Below are 17940 nucleotides of genomic sequence, written 5' to 3'. Positions count from 1 at the left end.
TCACTGTTCACTAGATGTCACCTCTGTCACTCCCCCCCCCCCCCTTTCTCTCTCTCTCTCTCTATATCTCAATCTATCTTGCCAAAACGTCGACTTTAAACTTTTGTTTTTTGCCATATCACTTGTATGATATTGAGTATGTCCAAAATATCTTTCAATTCTGACTTTGCAAACAATAACAAATCCTTTTAGCCATAAGTATGATCGTTCAGGATGTGATTTAAAATCATGCCAAATGTCTTATACGTCATAAATGACCTATATATATTTACCTTTTACCGCAAATACTGGAAGAATGCTGAGACAGCAGTCGAGCTTCCAGGTCTATCTTCTTGGTCTATCTTCTTGTACTAATACTCTTTAATAATAATTCTCATTATATACAAGTCAGGGAGGCAGAGGAGCAAGAGGTTGCATCTTGACTGGACAATGTACCATGTACAATGTCCCAGGAGCAAAGAAATTGAAGAAACAGTTCGAGTATTGAGAGATATGACACTGTTCCTCCCAGCAACGATCAAGCCTGGCTTTGAAGGCATACATTACAAACAGTGCATTTGTGATCAATACTATTATAGCTTTGTAGCGTGACCCTCAGTGAGCTCAAAAAATCAACCTTACACTTATTACGCAATATACACACAATATACCAAAATACGCTTTGCTGAGTTACAATTAAAACGTTGTCAGTTCGGAACGTCGTATATAATGTAGGCCTACTTGCGTGTAAACACTGGCCTTATATTATACTGTGATACTTGATCTCCTACGTTATTAGTTGAATGCTTTCAATTTTCATTGCTGCTGTTGTGGGCGGGCAGAAGTTTGTGTAGTATCAGTCTGACTGTACTTTGGTGGACTTTCACAACGAGTTCCAATCTATTTGATTGAAATTATCATCGACTCAAATTCTGCACATCGGTGAAAGTGATAAGGGCGACTCGTCAAGACCACCATGTACCGCATCATACCGGAGTAACAGAATAATTATTATCCCTAATATAATAAGCCCATGCGAAGCGATAATTGAGGACGATATTTTAGCCAGTTTGATCAACAGCAAACGCCAGTTCTGACAACTTGCTACCCATGTTAACTCGAACAAACACCGGATAATTTACGACCTAATTTTCACTCGAAAAAAAACAACTACGACCTACTGTCGTAAACAAACTTTTTGATCAAAAATGTCTACTCGTAGTAGATCTTGTACGTGCTCGCGCCCGAAATGCTCCGATTTCGGTCTTGGAGGAGTGTCCCCATCCGTCTACGTCACAACTCAGGTCAGTAGATAATCCAACTTATTTTCACCCGTAGCATAATATAAGAGAGACGTCACAATGGTCAAGTTGTCAAGGTTGCTGGTTCCAAACAATTATTTTGCGCCAGCCAAGAATGACTACGACATGTTAAGTAGCGTTAAAAACGAATGACCGCTAGCCTAAAGGGGCTTACACACCGGGCCTTGCGTGGGAGTTGCGTAGAGTTGCGTAGTGTTGCGTACCGACTACGCCGATCGTACGCAACCCTACGCCGGCCTACGTAACTGTACGCAGAGGGACGCAAATGGGTACGCGAGATGGTCGCAAAAAATTCAACATGTTTATTTTTTTCGCGTACCTTCGGCGTAGACACTATACGCAGAAAGTACGCAGAAAGTACGCAAGTCTACGCAACACTACTCTACTGGACGCTATCTCTACGCAACACTATGCTACTGTACGCCATGCCTACGCAATAGTACGCTACCCTACGCCAGTCCGACCACAGCACACAAGACGATGCTGATGGTGAATGTTTATATGGGTTTATATGCACTGTAAATCATTAGAACTTTTTAATTAGTGTTTCAGGGTGATGAAAGACTGCTTTTGTTGCTGTGATTTTTAATTCATGATAACATGTATCCCGTGATTATGTCCATGTGTAATACAATTTTAAAGTCTTGTAAAATTACACACTTTAATTTACGGAGTGTCAGCAGGAGTTTATTGTCAGTTTTTAGGCTGTTTTTATCATTATGGTAATCATTACTTCGTGATTCGGTTAAAGTAGTGTAATTTGTGTTAGTTATTTTCATTTAAACTTCACGGTTTAAATGTCACAGTGTTAGCAGGCGTTTAAATGTCAGAGTTTTTTTCCGACAGTCATTATTACTGAAATTATAATTTGTAAATTTGTAAATTGTAATGTTCATGTCTAATAACATGTAAACGTCTTTCTAATGTCACAATTTTCAAACTGATTTTATTAAAGTATTCATTACCTCATGATAAAGTTATTGTTGTGTAACAACATGCAAATTTGTTTGTAAATCCAGAGTGTCAGCAGGAGTATGCTTGATACACCTCTTGTTTTAGAAAACTGTACATTAGTGCATTAAAGTTGTAGTATTTACAAGAATACCAGTCATGTTAATTTTTTCCTCATCTGGGTAAAGTTTTCTTTGATAGACATTTCTTTTCCTGTTTACAAATAATCTCAATAATGTTATGCACTTGTACTCGAGTGCATTTTGGAGGCCGCGGTTTTTGTTTTTATTTTCTTTAAATAATAACATTAAAGGGACTTGGTAACACTGTTTGAATGAGAGAAAATGGTGCTAAGGTAGTGACTTCAAGGCTACATGCATAATTAAAGAGAATTTGAAAGTTTGTGTGAAAACAGACCATTATTAATGATAAAAATTGGGGAAAACTGATCTGGTCGATTCTTTAATTCTCCCAACTATTTTATTACAATTGAATTACATTTTAGGTGAATGTAAATCGTCACAAAGAAATGAATTGGCTTTATATACCATTCTAGACAATTAAATGTCGAAAGATTTTAAAATCCTGTCTTAACATGTATGTCTTGTTTTATGGAAAAACGTTTGGAAAATTCAAAAATGGTTGGGAGAATTTACTGTAAGAAGGTGCTGCACAGTAACTCCTTCAAAGAAAACCATAAATATCTTTGTGATTAGATAATTTTTCTGGATTTTTCAAAAAATCTGTTTTCTTTTTAATTCAATTTTTTCATCAACCTTCAACAATGTTCCCGAGTCACTTAATTAAATTTTACTTTGTCTTATAATACTCTACAAACTTTTATTCCCTATAGTGTCCGATGCACTACGGAGTATACCTGGCCTACCGTCTCCTGATCACGCTCTATCTCTTGGGCTATTTTCTCTATTTATTCATCGTGACGGTTAGTCCTGGAGGCGAATACGGCGGGTACTTCTTCATCTACCTCACCCACTGGGGCTACATCCTAATGCTGGTGTACCAAATCTGCGCCCTGTGGAACATCATCGTCTATGCGGCCTTCATGAAACCTGCAGGGTGGACTTCTGATGATGGTATGTCACATCGCATTTCGTGTTGGGTGTTACCAACGAGCTAAACTTCTTGGTCTTACAGAGTGAGAGTGTGTAACGACAGCAAAATTCTATACAAAGATCCGAGTAGAAGTATCTCATTGGAACTTGGTGGAACTTTGCCCCTAAAAAATTGGGAATGTATCATGGGAAATACTGTTTAACGCCATCTACGTCTCCTTTTGAACAATTGCATATTCTTCTTCATATAAACGAATGGACTTGATTAACTGGGTCAGCGCGCTAGCGTTCGCGAAACAGACCGAAATGGTCCTTACGCTTCGGTTTCGCGTATTTTGCACGCACGTGAATGCTGTTGTCGCGTCGTCCGTAGTCGTATTATACCCGATTGGCCCCGGGTAGGGCCACGGGAAAGACACATAGCCTCCTCATGACACACTCCCTTTAATTGTACTAATATGAATTTTGAATCAACTTTTTCGGAATCTAACGCCTTTAAGTGACAAAATTTAGGATCTGCCCTTTCGTCAAACTTCCATCTACCTCAGTACAGTGGGGAGTGGTGGGGGGGGGGGGGGAAGAGAGACAGCTAAATACAGAAGATTTTATACAGTTGCTAATTTGTAGGAGTCTATATTTGAATAGCCTGGCAATTTATTAAACACCTTGTTGTCTAAAGATATCGTCAAATTATGTATTTAATTATCTATTTTTCAGACGTCCCTTGGTATTTCTTTCACCGCGGCCAGTGGTTGCTCTTTAACATGTACGCTTCCGTCTCGATCATCATCTCCCTCCTTTACTGGGGCGCCCTCTACGTTCCCGGAACGGTCGATCTGTACTACGACATCAACTTCCATACCCTCAACGGGATCGTCGCCCTGATCGAGATCTTCCTCTCGGCGATGGCTATTCGCATCCTGCACTTCATCTACCCGTTCATGTTCTCCGTCGCATATGCTGTTTTTGCTGGGATATACTACGCAGCCGGGGGCACTGACGAGGAGGGAAACCCGTCCATCTATTCCATTCTCGACTTCGGGGCCAATCCGGGTCTCGCGGCTGGACTCGTCATCGGGGCCCTGGTCGCAGTCGTGGTCGTTCATATCCTGATCATTTGGGGACTCCATAAGTTGAAAGTCTTGATATTCGATAAATGCTGCCCATCATGTTTCCCGAACGAAAACGTTGAAAATAGAGATCTCGAGATTGAAGGCGAACCCCATCAACTCAAAGTTTAGGTCTCGGTATTATTATTGATAGCCGCAACCACTGAAATTCATTTTTCGGGTAAATTGCTGCACGATAAACAACCGCAATGTCTATTACATGTATATTCATTACATGCATGGTGAGGATTCCTTTTTTGTTAGGGGGTGTGGGGGGGGGGGGAGCTTTAGCCAACTCCGAAAAAATTACAAACTCTCCTGAATCCCGGCAAACGCCATTTTATTTTAGGTAGCTTGGTGTTCTTATATAATAATGATAAATATACTGTAATGAGAAGATGTTGCTTTAAAAGGCTATGAAAAGCTATGCAATATACCGAGAGTGAATGTCACAATATACTCCTTACAACATCTTAAAGTGGAAAGTAGATATTTAGGCAAAATTAATAATAGAACTCATCACGTTTAGATCTAACACTATGCAATAAACCAAAGAACACGAAAATTTCGAAACATCAACCTATAAGGCAATTTCTATAGCCTTGGATCATCACGTACTGGCGCGTTCGAACATTACATGAAAACAAAATATGACGTAATTCGAAAAAAATGATTTTACTCAACAGGGTATAAAATCGTCCTTGAGTTGATTTGTCGAATGTTTTTGTGATCCTGATCATATAAAGAAAGTAATAATAAATAATAAAATAAATAATAAATAAAATAATATGGGCCATAACTACATGTTTATATACAGTCGAGTCTATGATGTTGATAGGGGAGGTGAGGGGGGTATTTATATTTCTGTTTCAAATTATGTTTTTTTTCTTCTTCATGTGATAATAAAAAAGAGAAGAGATACAAATATCTATAAAAAAAAATACAGTTTTATGTCTGTTACCAGTACTCAGCGCTCCATTGGTTAACAGCATATGAATGAGTCTGGAGTGCACATTTCATTGAAATTGGTACACATTCTCAATTTATCAGAGATGTGATACTACAAGGAAACATGGCCTTAAACTACCTAATAACCAATCTACCTCTTTAAAAAAATAAAAAAAATAAAAAATAAAAAAAATATCTGTATAATTATGCAACAGTTGTTATCTTATTCTTAAAAGCTTTATATTGTTTAAATTAATTTTAACTAATATTTTATTGATATTCGAATTTTCTTGATTCAGCACATGGATTTTGACTATTCAACCAATGTCACAAATGTATATAAAGGCTGTGAAACAAAACTTGAAGTTCTATATTATTCTGTTCACATTCTTTTGGGGGAAATGAGAAATCAGTGATATCCAATACACGTCGAAGGAATTATATCCACAAATGTTTGGGTACTCTTTTACCAATATGTGTCCACAAGATAGCAATATGCAAATGATCAAAATATTGGTAACTCTTATATCGTCTGTCTTACATTCCTCATTTTGTTATTGTTGCTGTTGTTGTTGGTATCAATATTTTATTTCTTCTCTCCCGCTTTTGTTGAAAGCATGTCATTCTTCAACTATATCCTATATGGAACATGCTCTTGGCCGCGTTGGGACTATACTTAGATATGAAGGGTTCGAGGTTCAAAGGCGTCAGAGGTCGCTCTTCTTGGAATGCCTCGGGGTTATGCCCCTCCTCCCCAAATTTCGAAAATCGCTTTAAAAACAACGTTGTTTAATGACAGGAAATGTGTGCATAATCGTTCATGATCACTGATGACATTATACATTGAATGGGGGGGGGGGGGGGGTCGGGGTGCGATTTTTCAAATAAAAAAATTAGTGCTCACTAGGTACTGACCTGATGTGGCGTCTCTGTTGCAATATCTGGAATAGTAGGTAGTGGCCTAAGGACTGGTGTAGAGCTGTTTTGTACCATTTCCAAAGAAGGGAGATCTAAAAGAATGTGCAAATCACCGAACGATCAGCTTGATTTGTCATGCAAATAAAATACTTCTGAAGGTGATTAGTAGAAGAATGAAAATCAAAATGCAAGCCGAGATCTCAGATGAGCAAGCAGGGTTCCGTGAAGGTAGAGGGACAAGAGAACAAATTGTCAACATGCGAACGTAATAGAGAAATGCAGTGAACACAGATATCCCCTCTATTTTGTGTTGTATAGATTATAGCAAAGCATTTGACTGTGTGAGCCACTCTCAATAATGGAATACAATGGCAAAGATGGGGTTCCCAAGTCACATCATCGAACTGATCAAAAACCTTTATCATGACCAAGAAGCAACAGTGAGAACCATGTAACGGCAATACCAAGTGGTTTGAAATTGGCAGGGGAATACGTCAAGGCTGCACACTGTCTCCTAACCTTTTTAATATCTATTCTGAAGACATAATGAGAAATGCTCTGGAAGGATTCAATGGGAGAGTTAAGTTTGGAGGTAAAAAGATCATGAACCTAAGGTATGCTGACGACACTACCCTCGTTTGCAGCAGAGAAGAGCTGATTGATTTGTTGAATCGCATCAAACAAGAGAAAGACCTTCTTTTAAACACAAAAAAGACAAAAATGATGGTTGTCCATATAGATAATAATAACACTGACTTCATCGTAGTTGGAAATAAGATTGAAGTAGTAAATCGGTTCGAATACTTGGGTTCAATTATCACTAACAAAGGAGAGAGCACCGCAGAGATAAGAAGAAGGATGGCAATGGCAAGATAAACAGTACAGAATATGTCTCACATCTGGAAGAGCCGATCGGGCCTATCTCCCAGTCTGAAGGTTCGTCTGCTTCAAGCAACTTCCTTCTCTATTGCGATTTACGGAAGTGAGTCCTGGGTCATGACAAAGAATGACAGAAAGAGAGTTGATGCCTTTGAAATGTGGTGCTACAGGAGGCTGTTGCAAGTGTCATGGAAAGATAAAATGACAAATGTGTGGGTCCTGGAAAAAGATTGGAACAGACTTGACCATCAGAAGGGGAATCATGGAAAGAAAACCAAACTATTTTGGGCACATTGTTGAGAAGCAAATACTGCAAGGAGCAGTCGAAGGAAAACGGGGTAGAGGTCGTCCATCAATATCTTGGACTGATGATATCAAGAAAGTGTCTGGGCAAGGAATGAAAGGTGCAACACAAATGGCAGGTGGAAGAGTTGCATGGCGCGCTCTCGTGAAGACCACAGCAACGCTTTACAGCGCCACCTGAAGTTGATGATGATGACTATTGTAGCTTTGTAGCGTGACCCTCAATGAGTTCAAAAACATACCGTACCTTCCCTACCTGTCATTCGCAATATTACACACAATAGAAAAATATACGCTTTGTTGAGTCACAAAAACGTTGTCAGTTCGGAACGTCGTATTTGCATGTACTTGCGTGTGTAAACACTGGCTTTGTATTTTACTGTGTATTCAACTCGATTTCCCACGTTATTAGTGCAATGCTTTCATTTTCATTGCTGCTGTTGTGGGCGGGCAGAAGTTTGTGTAGTATCAGTCTGACTGTAGTGGTGGACTTTCACAACGAGTTCCAATCTATTTGATTGAAATTATAATCGACTCAAATTCTGCAGACTTACAAACATTACACTTTTGCGAAGTTGATCGGCAGCAAACGCTAGCTCTGACTACTTGCTATTTACGACCTAATTTTAGTCGTATAAACAAACTTTTTGATCAAAAATGTCTACTCGTAGTAGATCTTGTACGTGCTCGCGCCCGAAATGCTCCGATTTCGGGCTTGGAGGGGTGTCCCCATCCGTCTACGTCACAACTCAGGTCAGTAAATAATCCCACTTAACATAAAAGAGTTCTGAAGTTTGACGTCACGATGGTCAAGTTGTCGAGATTGCTAGTTCCAAACAATTATTTTGCCACCTTACTAGAATTGTTGTTTCTATAACAGGGGCGTATCTATTATCTAGGTATAATTGGCCCCTGCCCAAATTTATCTACGTACATTAACAGTTACTGTACAAGTGAGTGATGAACGCGAAAGAACAATATATTTATTGATGCAATTAAAGATGAAGTTGAGTTCTGGTCATGCGATTGCATTGTGAAAGAAACGGTGTGGAACCGACCAGAAAAGGTTGATCATCTAGCATATAAGAATTTGTGTGTATTGCAAGGTTCTGGAATCATCAAAATGATAATAAATTTGGCCAAGTCTTGGTAAAGTTACAAACACTGTACACAGAAAGATGTATATGGGACTACACGAACACGTGGCGTAAAAAGCCGGCCCCGATTTTTACGATGTCACATGCATATTTAGAATATGAAGGCATTTGAAGAGCCATGCTTTTCAGGGAACATGTCTTATCTGATGTTCTTCCACACTTGCATAATAAGAATGAGTAACGCTCACAAATTATTTTCACCTCTTCCCAGAACTCAACCTTCTCTTTAAGCAAAAAATAAACTTTTACTATGGTAACATTTTCCTTAATTGCCCCCCCCCTCTCTCTCTCTCTCTCTCTTTCTCCATCTTTGTCTACAAATACACCAAACTCCTCTCGACTCGCAAACATGACAACCATATAGACTATAGGGCATGGGGTCAAAAGAGCTTCCTAAAAGGATTTTTGTAGTTTCCTCCTTGTGACTACCTAAACTATGGCTTAAGATGTGGGTACTGTGTGTCTTATCAATATCCTGATAGTTCCCACGTCCAGAAGTGGAGCACTTCCGAAAAAATTGCGCCCAAACAAAAGATCTATAAACAAGCATTCCTTCAGAAAGGGACTGCAAGTGATTTTCACAATTAAATACAGGTGGTAATTGGTTTTAATCAGTGAATGTGATACCGCTGTGGTCGTCTAACTTCATATTTATTGTACAGAATATCTATAGGGAAGATGTAATATGCGGCATTTCACAAAACACTGTATAGTTGAGGAAATTTGCATGAACATAACAATTTAAGCCAAAATACGTAAGTATGTCATTTTTCTGCAACAAAGCCTGTATTGATTTAACGATTATTCTGAATGAGCAAGTTCATTTACAAACAATAAATATTACAGTAAAAAACAAACTACTTTTCTTTGTTCTGCTACAAGTTTGATGAATAATACATACATTAAACAATACATACATTAAACAATATATTAGTGAGCACTTTTTTTTTTTTTGCTCCCGAAGATTTGAAAAACGCTCCGGCCGAAAAGTCGTTCAGTGGGTAGGGGAGGGGGGGGGGGGGGGGGTTAGTGAACACGTTTTTGGCCCTCAAAAATTGAAAAATCGCACCCCTCCCCCCCCCCCCCCCCCCCCCCCCCCCCCACCAAGAACCTCAGGGGGAGGGCCCATCTCCAAAAAAGGTGAAATTGGCGTATTTTTACACGTTTTTTCCCAAGGGGGGTGGGGGGAGGGCGGCCCCCCGGGCCACCCCCTGGATCCGCCATTGCCTGTGACTTTACATTTGACCTTTTTGCACTTGCATGCATGGATTAAGTTCAATGATGCTCTGTTGAGCAGGTTGCATATCCATCCAGTCTATTCGAAGCCCTCCATCAACCGATTGCCAACCTTGCCCAACTGGTGACGGAACTTCTGGCTGGCTCTCTAGGCAGCGCCTCCAAATAGCGGTTTGGTATAAATTGGCCCTCTGGATGTGTTTCATGAGGGCATCGTTGTTTTGGGGCATAATGTCTTCTTGTCTCGTAGCCATGAAAAACAGAGCATATCTTGCTTCATTCACCTTACTGATTTCGTTCATCCCATACAACTTGCAAACAAACTTCTCCAGAGTAGAAATTAGGTCATCAGTAAGTGTGAATGCTTTTTTAAGCTCCTGAATTGCCTTGATAAACTTTGGAGTCTTCGACATCAGCGTTAAAGGGTTTAGTCTTTCCCCGTCCATATACATAGCACTGACTAAAACGCAACCCGTGAATGGGGGGAGGCCTATAATTGCATCGCTGATTTCATCTCCCAGATGACACTGTACGGCGTTCAAATCAATTGTGCGCTCCTTATCTTGTTTTCCAGTATGAAAATACAACTTCGAACCCTCAAGTTGGACAGACACGCTAATGTCAATGACGAATACGTCGGTGTCCGGGCTCTTTATGATGATATCCTTTGTACCCATGTTGCTGATGTACTTTGCGTGTAGCATAATCCTCGTGTCGGCCTCCTCTTGAGTAGTGTATAGGTCTGGAATCGCTTCACAGACAGTGGTACCACTACGACAAGATAACTGGTGGCATTCTTCAGAATGAGCTAGATATACATCAACTCCCTTGAATTCATCCTGACCAAAAGCACTCCACGACTCATATAAAATCTTGGCAAAGTTTTGCTTGTTGAAGCTATTTGCCAAGAATTTCTTCCATTGCTTTGGAACCGGTTGGTCCTGGGGGCGTTTCATGAAACAATTAGTCGGTGGTTTCACCGACTAATATCATGTTCACCGACAATTTAGTCAGCGCTGACTAAATTTGACCAATCACAGTCCTGGAAAATAGTCGGTGACAAAAGAATTGTTGGTGAACATGATGATGTCGGTGAAAACCACCGACTAATTGTTTCATGAAACGCCCCCCTGGTTTGCATTTTTTATACGCTGGGACCCACTTGCATCCTCACCACACTTTTTTCTTCCTGCACCTTTGATGCTGACAGGCGAATATGTGTCGGCGACAAAGTGGACTTGATCAGAACTGGTGCTTCTGGCTAGGTAGACTGGATCATTCAGGATTTTCTTCGCCAACCGTTCCATGGTAGCAGGCATCCTACTTGGTATTAGGCCTTGAAGCAATGCCATACCATCAACAATCCACACTGACTCCAGCAGTCGATCCACTGTTGGGGATGATTCTGGCAAATTTTCCAACTGGTGAAGGAGGGCAGCCTTGTTGTTCTTGACCAAACATCCATCTTCTTTACAAATGGCTGGTGGGTATGTGCTTAAGGAGTGACTTAGCATCTTCCGTTTGTCAACTTTGCGCACACGGCCGATGATGATGAGCCTTGCCAGTAACTCCCGGTGCTCTTAAGCACAACTTCTCTCCCTTTAATGTTGACTTTTGCGTTGTCAGAATCGGCAAATGTCTTAAGATTCAACTTGGTGATGGTCTTGTTAAGATCGGTATCTCCTTGTAGTCTGGTTTTGGCAAAGTTGATAAATGCTTTGTCCCCCTTCTCGCCTGCTTTCAGAAGATCTAAGTACACACTGACTGACGCAACATTGCCTGATGAGAGATGCACAAGATCATCAGCATCTGTCTCTTGATCGACTGCAAAGGGATTTGTCATGCTGTTGATGGTACTCAGATATTGGCTACATCCTGCTGGTCCCTTGTCATCCTGCTTGTTGTTAAGACTACTCTTTTGAAGACTTCTCGCCCTTTCCAGCCGTTTCTTCGCACCGTCTTGTGATAATTAGGGCTCTTTCATGCATGTGACCTCTGACCCAGCGGTCTGTCGCTCCTTGGTTGTTGGAGAACCCTTTTACTCCTCCGCTGGTCTTTGTATCCCTATTGACTGTCTGCTCAATAGTCATATCACATGCCACCTGTACAAACCCATGACTGTCTTGGCGTTGCACTCCAAAGTGACCATTGATCAACTCGTTGTAAATGTATGGATGAGTGGTAATAAGAAGTTGGCTCATCTCGATCCAATAAACTGGCAGGTACCGTGCATAATTTGTTCTGTCATAGGCAAACATCCAAGGAAGCAGGGCTCTGACTGAAGCAAGATGTAGTTGCCAATCTCCGTCTCGTGTTGCACGTATGAACAGAAGGATATTTCCAACCAAATCTAGATAGGAAGACCAAAATGTGAAAGTAGCATCCTTCTTTCCTTCTTCAATGAAATCTTCGTACTCCTTGACCATTGCTTGGTACAATTAACTCTCCTTGAACTTGGTTGATGAATTCACTTGGAAATGACCCTTGTAGAGATGCCACTATTTCTCTTTAATGATGTTGCCTCTCCTCTTTCAAAGAACACATGAAGCTCTGCCAGCGCAAGCGATGAAGTGCTTCGGCCATAAGTTCATGACATCTGATACTTCTATTGTAGTTGTGGCCATTCATCACACCAGTCACTGACTCTGTAGCTACAACACCAGCCTCAATAAGAATATATTGCAGTCCTGCCTCCTGACATCGCTTTCCAATACAAGCGAATGCTGTCATTGTTGTGTGGAAAGCCCCTAGCCGAATGACTATCTTCTTCAGAAACATTGGTTCTTGCCAGCGAATTGTTTGAGCTTTGCAATAAATAGCCTGATCAACCAATATCACAATGGCTTGAAGTGCCACTGATCTGCTATCTCCAGACTTCGGTGTAGTACTGTATGGACGGTGTTAAAATCTGTTGTGCTGGCATCTATCACTAGCCTTAGGAGGGATATTGGACGAAAGCAGTTGATTAAATCCAGTCCAAGATGGCAGTAGTCGTTCCTGTGAGTCTGTGACGATTTTGCAACGTAGAAAGCTGCATCCTTTCTTTGTTAGAATGTAAAACGTCATTGTACTGACTCATCTCAAGCGCCACGGAATCATCAAATGCCTCTGGCGATGATTTCCTCTGGCCAGTGAATCTCACCAGTATTGTAGCAGGTGCAGGCAAAGATCGTTGTCTTGTCTTCTTCATACTCTGAGCTGGTAAAGCTTGAGGGATACAGCATCAAGAGGTGCATGTTGTACAGCTTTCCCATTTGTATAATGTGTCGTCCCTTTTCCTGAAAGTGTTCTTTCCCCGAAATCGTTATTGTCCCAGACTAAAGTAGTGTAGGATGACTTTTCCAAACGTGACAGAAGCTTACTTAAACCTTTCTCTATCTCCTGCAGCCCTAGAGCCGTATCATGCCCTGGAAAACCTTAATAAAACACAGTCATGTCCTAACATAACATGGCACAACGTACTTTTATTGTAAATAAAAGTTGACTCGTTGAAAGTTAAAGCTAGACTGATTCAATTACACATTGATTGATGCCACGCCCTGGTCTCCGTGGCAGATTATTAGCTCGCACACCTGTACTGTTGGAGTCTGTTGCACAGTGACGCCTTCAAAGAAAACCATGAATATCTTTGTGGTTTGAGAATTTATTAAGGATTTGTTTGCATGTTAGAGGGTTAGTAGGCCTACAGTAGAGATAAAAAGTAGCATTTCATACACAAATTATGCATTTTTTTCATCAACCTTCAACCATGTTACCGAATCACTTAAAAATAAATACTACTGCTGATGCTAATGATCTGCTGCTGCTACTACTACTACTACTACTACTACTTCCACTACTACTTTATAACTGCTACTAATGATACTTATAATACTACTTCTAAATAGTGTTTTGTCTCATGCTACTCTCCAAATGTTTATCACCGACAGTGTCCGATGCACTGCGGAGTATACCTGGCCTACCGTCTCCTGATCACGCTCTATCTCTTGGGCTATTTCCTCTATTTATTCATCGTGTCGGTGCGTCCTGGAGGCGAATACGGCGGGTACTTCTTCATCTACCTCACCCACTGGGGCTACATCCTAATGCTGGTGTACCAAATCTGCGCCCTGTGGAACATCATCGTCTATGCGGCCTTCATGAAGCCGGCAGGGTGGACTTCCGATGATGGTAAGTCACAGCGCATTTTTGGGTGCATGAGTGCGTGCCTGTTTTGTAGTTTTAAGATGATATTATATTTATATTGCTGCTTTTACTCTGTTAATTTTTCAGAAAAAACAATAAAAACAGAAAGAAAAGAAGAAAAAAAAAAAGTCACAGCGCATTTCGTGTTGGGTGTTACCAATTAGGAGCTAAACTCTTTGGTCTGACCAAACTTCTTGGTCTTACAGAGTGAGAGTATGTAACGACAGCGAAATTCTATACAAATTTAGGATCCACCCTTTCGTTAAACTTCCATCTACCTCAGTACAGTGGAGAGTGGGGGGGGGGGGCAGGGTGATGGAGCTAGGATAGAGAGACAGCTAAATACAGAAGATTTTATACAGTTGCTAATATGTAGGAGTCTAGATTTGAATAGCCTGGCAATTTATGAAACACCTTGTTGTCTAAAGATATCGTCAAATGATGTATTTGATTATCTATTTTTCAGACGTCCCTTGGTATTTTTTTCACCGCGGCCAGTGGATGCTCTTCAACATGTACGCTTCCGTCGCCATCCTCGTCTCCATCCTGTACTGGGGCGCCCTCTACGTTCCCGGAACGAACGATCTGTACTACGACATCAACTTCCATACCCTCAACGGGATCGTCGCATTGATCGAGATCTTCCTCTCGGCGACGATCATTCGCATCCTGCACTTCATCTACCCGTTCATGTTCGCCGCCGCATACGTTGTCTTTGCTGGGATATACTACGCAGTCGGGGGCACCGACCAGAAGGGTAACCCATACATCTATTCCGTTCTCGACTTCGGGGCCAGTCTGGGTTTCGCGGCTGGACTCTCCGTCGTGGCCGTGGTCGCAGTCGTGATCATTCATATCCTGATCGTTTGGGGACTCCATAAGTTGAAGGTCTTGGTATTCGATAGATGCTGCCCATCATGTTTCCCGAACGAAAATGTTGAAAATAGAGATCTCGAGATGGAAGGCGAATTTCAACTCAAAGTTTAGGTCCCGGTATTATTATTGATATGGCCACAACCACTGAAATTCATTTTTTAATAAATTGCTGCACGATAAACAACCGCAATGTCTAGTAGATGTATATTCATATAAATTACGTGCGTGGTGAGGCTTTCCTCCTTTTTTTGGGGGGGGGGGGGAGCCTCAGCCAACTCCGGAAAAATACCAAATCTCCCGAATCCCGGCAAACTTCATTTTATTTTAGGCGGCGGGGTGTTCTTATAGAGTAATAATAAATATACCGTAATATATCTAAATGAGAAGATGTTAATTTAAAGCAATGCAATAGCAATGCAATATATCGAGAGTGAATGTCACGTTATACTCCTTACAACATCTTAAAATGGAAAGTAGATATTTGGGCAACAGACAATATAGTACAAATCATCACGTTTGGATGTAACACTATGTAATAACCAAAGAACACAAAGATTTCGAAAAAGATCAGCCTATTTATAAGGCAATTTCTTCCTTGAGTTGATTCGTCGAATGTTTTTGTGATCCTGTTCATAAAAAGAAAGTTTGAAAAACCTGCAATTGAAAAGACTGTGGGTTTACTAACATGTCTTACTACTAACAATATTCTATTGGTGTTGTTTGTTTGTTTGTTTGTTTGTTTATTTTCTGAAGAGTGATGCTGAGTATTGGTGGTCGAACTATTCTTTGTATTGGTAACATATTGTCCAGGAACCTTGTTATCAAACTGTTGAATGTATACACAAATTGAATAGTTGTGTAATGTATGTGTAAGCTTTGGAATCGTCACATTCTTAACAAAAATACTACATTTTGCCATAATAAGTTTTGTGCCATAAATACATGTTTATATATACAGCCCAGTCTATGATGTTGATTGGTGTTGTTCGTTTGTTTGTTTGTTTGTTTTCTGAAGACTAATGCTGAGAACTGGTGGTTGAACTGTTCTTTGTAACATAATTGTTTCAGGACCTTTCTATCAAAATGTTGTTTGTATAGCAAATTTGAATAGATATGTATGTAAGGGTAAGCTTTGGAATCATCACATTCTTAACAAAAATACTACATTTTGCCATGATAAGTTATGTGCCATTAATAAATGTTTATAATTATACAGCCCAGTCTATGATGTTGATAGGTGAGGGGGTATTTATATTACTGTTTCAAATATAAGAACTTCTAAATCAGAAGTCCGGCGGCATTTTTTTTACTCAACGCAATAGTAATTTTTTGTCTTCATGTGATAATAATATTTAAAAGAGAGATACAATGTCTCAGAAATATACAGTTTCATGTCTGTTACCAGTACTCAGCGTTCCATTGGCTGCATAAAGTTCTGAAGAACACATTTCATTGAAATTTTTACGAATTCTCAATTTATCAGAGAGTTCATACTAAAGGGAGACACAGCCCTTAACTACTTTGTAACCAATTACCTTGTAGTTTAGTTACTTTGTAAGGTCACAAACTTCTATTTTTTTTTTTTTTATTATCAAAAAAACAAAAAATGTATATTTATGCAACACTTTGTTATGATATATTTGCAGAGTATTCTTACAAGCTTTATTTTGTTTATGTTAATTTTGACTAACTTTTTTTTTTTTTAATTATAATCCGAATTTACCTGATTCTGCATAATTGATTTGATTATTCAACCAACGTCACAATTGTAGGCCTACACGCTACGAAATAAAGGTACGATTCTGCTACACCTCTGTCGAATACGCGTATAGGTGGATGCAAATCTGCACCCCAATTGAACTCTTATTTCTTATAGTGTGTAGAATGAAGACTGTGAAACAAAACTCGGAATTCTATATTAATCTGTTCGCATTCTTTTCGGGGAAATGACAAATCAGTGATGTCAAATACATGTATATATAATTATAAACATTGAAAGAATTATATCCATAAGTGCATTGTTTTACCAATATGTGTCCACATACAAGATAATAATAGCAATATGCAATTGATTAAAATATTCGTAACTCTCATAATTATATCGGTCTTATAATACTCATCTTCTTGCTGTTGTTGTTGGTATCAATATCTTATTTATTCTCTCCCGCTTTTGATGAAAGCATGTCATTCTTCATTTTACCCCATATGGAACTTGCTCGTGAACGCGTTGGGATTATACTTTAGATATGAAGGGTAAGTGATTCGAAGGCGTCATGCAGAGACGACTTTCCTTGGAATGCCGCGGGGTTGGGCCCCTCCTTCCCAAATTTCGAAAATCTCTTTAAAAACGATGATTTTAACGTTGTCTAATGACAGGAGATTAGTGCATAATCATTCATGATCACTGATGACATTATACATTGATGAGGGGTAGGGTAACCCCCCCCCCCCCCCTCTTCGGTACAAAGATCCCAATCATGCAATCTTGTATACAGTGCGTGCCAGAAAAAACGGAACCGAGAATTGTCTATGTTTTATCATAACTTAATCGCAATTATAATTGATAGATGACATATATATTATTATTTGTAAATTAGATCCTCCTCTTTCATTTGATGCCACTCATACTGATGCATATTTCTAGCATGAGTGATTACAATTAATTTGAAGAGAGGAAACCAAAAACAAATAGAACTTTGTTATTCCTTGCTCATTTTTCCTGATTGAGGTGTCATGGAAGGGCAGAAACTGAACTTTCTAGAAATGTGATTTTCTCTTTGAAATTCAGATACCGTCCGCCAAATGACTTTTTGGTTTCCTCTCTTCAAATTGCAAAATTGCATTAAATGAAAGAGGAGGATCTAAGCTTTACAAATATGTGTCATTTATTAATTATAATTGTGATTAAGTTATGATAAAACATCGATAATTCTCGATTTCGTTTTTTTCTGGGACACACTGTATAACTACATTTAACGCAGCGGTTCTATAGGGGTCTTGGGGC

The 17940-nt window shown here is 39.8% G+C and overlaps 2 protein-coding genes across 3 annotated transcripts; both read left to right on the top strand.

Annotated features, from left to right (window-relative positions):
• The first annotated feature begins 387 nt into the window (after window positions 1-387).
• Window positions 388-5908, top strand: LOC752655 (protein rolling stone). Of its 2 annotated transcripts, none has more exons than XM_030991958.1 (3): window positions 388-1283; window positions 3106-3343; window positions 4043-5908. In XM_030991958.1, exons 1-3 carry the CDS (start codon window positions 1188-1190, stop codon window positions 4564-4566), a joined length of 858 nt encoding a protein of 285 aa, XP_030847818.1. In that variant the 5' UTR covers window positions 388-1187; the 3' UTR covers window positions 4567-5908. The 2 variants fall into 2 exon arrangements, with proteins under 2 accessions (XP_030847818.1, XP_011679158.1); XM_011680856.2 differs by having other exon boundaries at window positions 390-1283; window positions 3106-3346.
• A 1644-nt stretch (window positions 5909-7552) lies between these two features.
• Window positions 7553-17027, top strand: LOC752606 (protein rolling stone). Its single transcript, XM_030991956.1, has 3 exons — window positions 7553-8235; window positions 13805-14045; window positions 14527-17027. Exons 1-3 carry the CDS (start codon window positions 8140-8142, stop codon window positions 15045-15047), a joined length of 858 nt encoding a protein of 285 aa, XP_030847816.1. The 5' UTR covers window positions 7553-8139; the 3' UTR covers window positions 15048-17027.
• Window positions 17028-17940: the final 913 nt, after the last annotated feature.

The sequence above is a fragment of the Strongylocentrotus purpuratus genome, unplaced genomic scaffold (assembly GCF_000002235.5).
Source record: "Strongylocentrotus purpuratus isolate Spur 01 unplaced genomic scaffold, Spur_5.0 spur5_scaffold_2, whole genome shotgun sequence".
Taxonomy (NCBI): Eukaryota; Metazoa; Echinodermata; class Echinoidea; order Camarodonta; family Strongylocentrotidae; genus Strongylocentrotus; species Strongylocentrotus purpuratus.
Note: the sequence above shows the minus strand (reverse complement) of the source record. Positions and strands in the feature narration are given on the sequence as shown.

Excerpts from the sequence above, each read along its gene's own strand:
- LOC752655 (XM_011680856.2), top strand. The coding sequence starts at position 1,188 with ATGTCTACTCGTAGTAGATCTTGTACGTGCTCGCGCCCGAAATGCTCC. Across the intron at positions 1,284-3,105 it reads CCGTCTACGTCACAACTCAG|TGTCCGATGCACTACGGAGT; the intron begins GTCAGTAGATAA and ends TATTCCCTATAG. Across the intron at positions 3,347-4,042 it reads AGGGTGGACTTCTGATGATG|ACGTCCCTTGGTATTTCTTT; the intron begins GTATGTCACATC and ends TCTATTTTTCAG.
- LOC752606 (XM_030991956.1), top strand. The coding sequence starts at position 8,140 with ATGTCTACTCGTAGTAGATCTTGTACGTGCTCGCGCCCGAAATGCTCC. Across the intron at positions 8,236-13,804 it reads CCGTCTACGTCACAACTCAG|TGTCCGATGCACTGCGGAGT; the intron begins GTCAGTAAATAA and ends TATCACCGACAG. Across the intron at positions 14,046-14,526 it reads AGGGTGGACTTCCGATGATG|ACGTCCCTTGGTATTTTTTT; the intron begins GTAAGTCACAGC and ends TCTATTTTTCAG.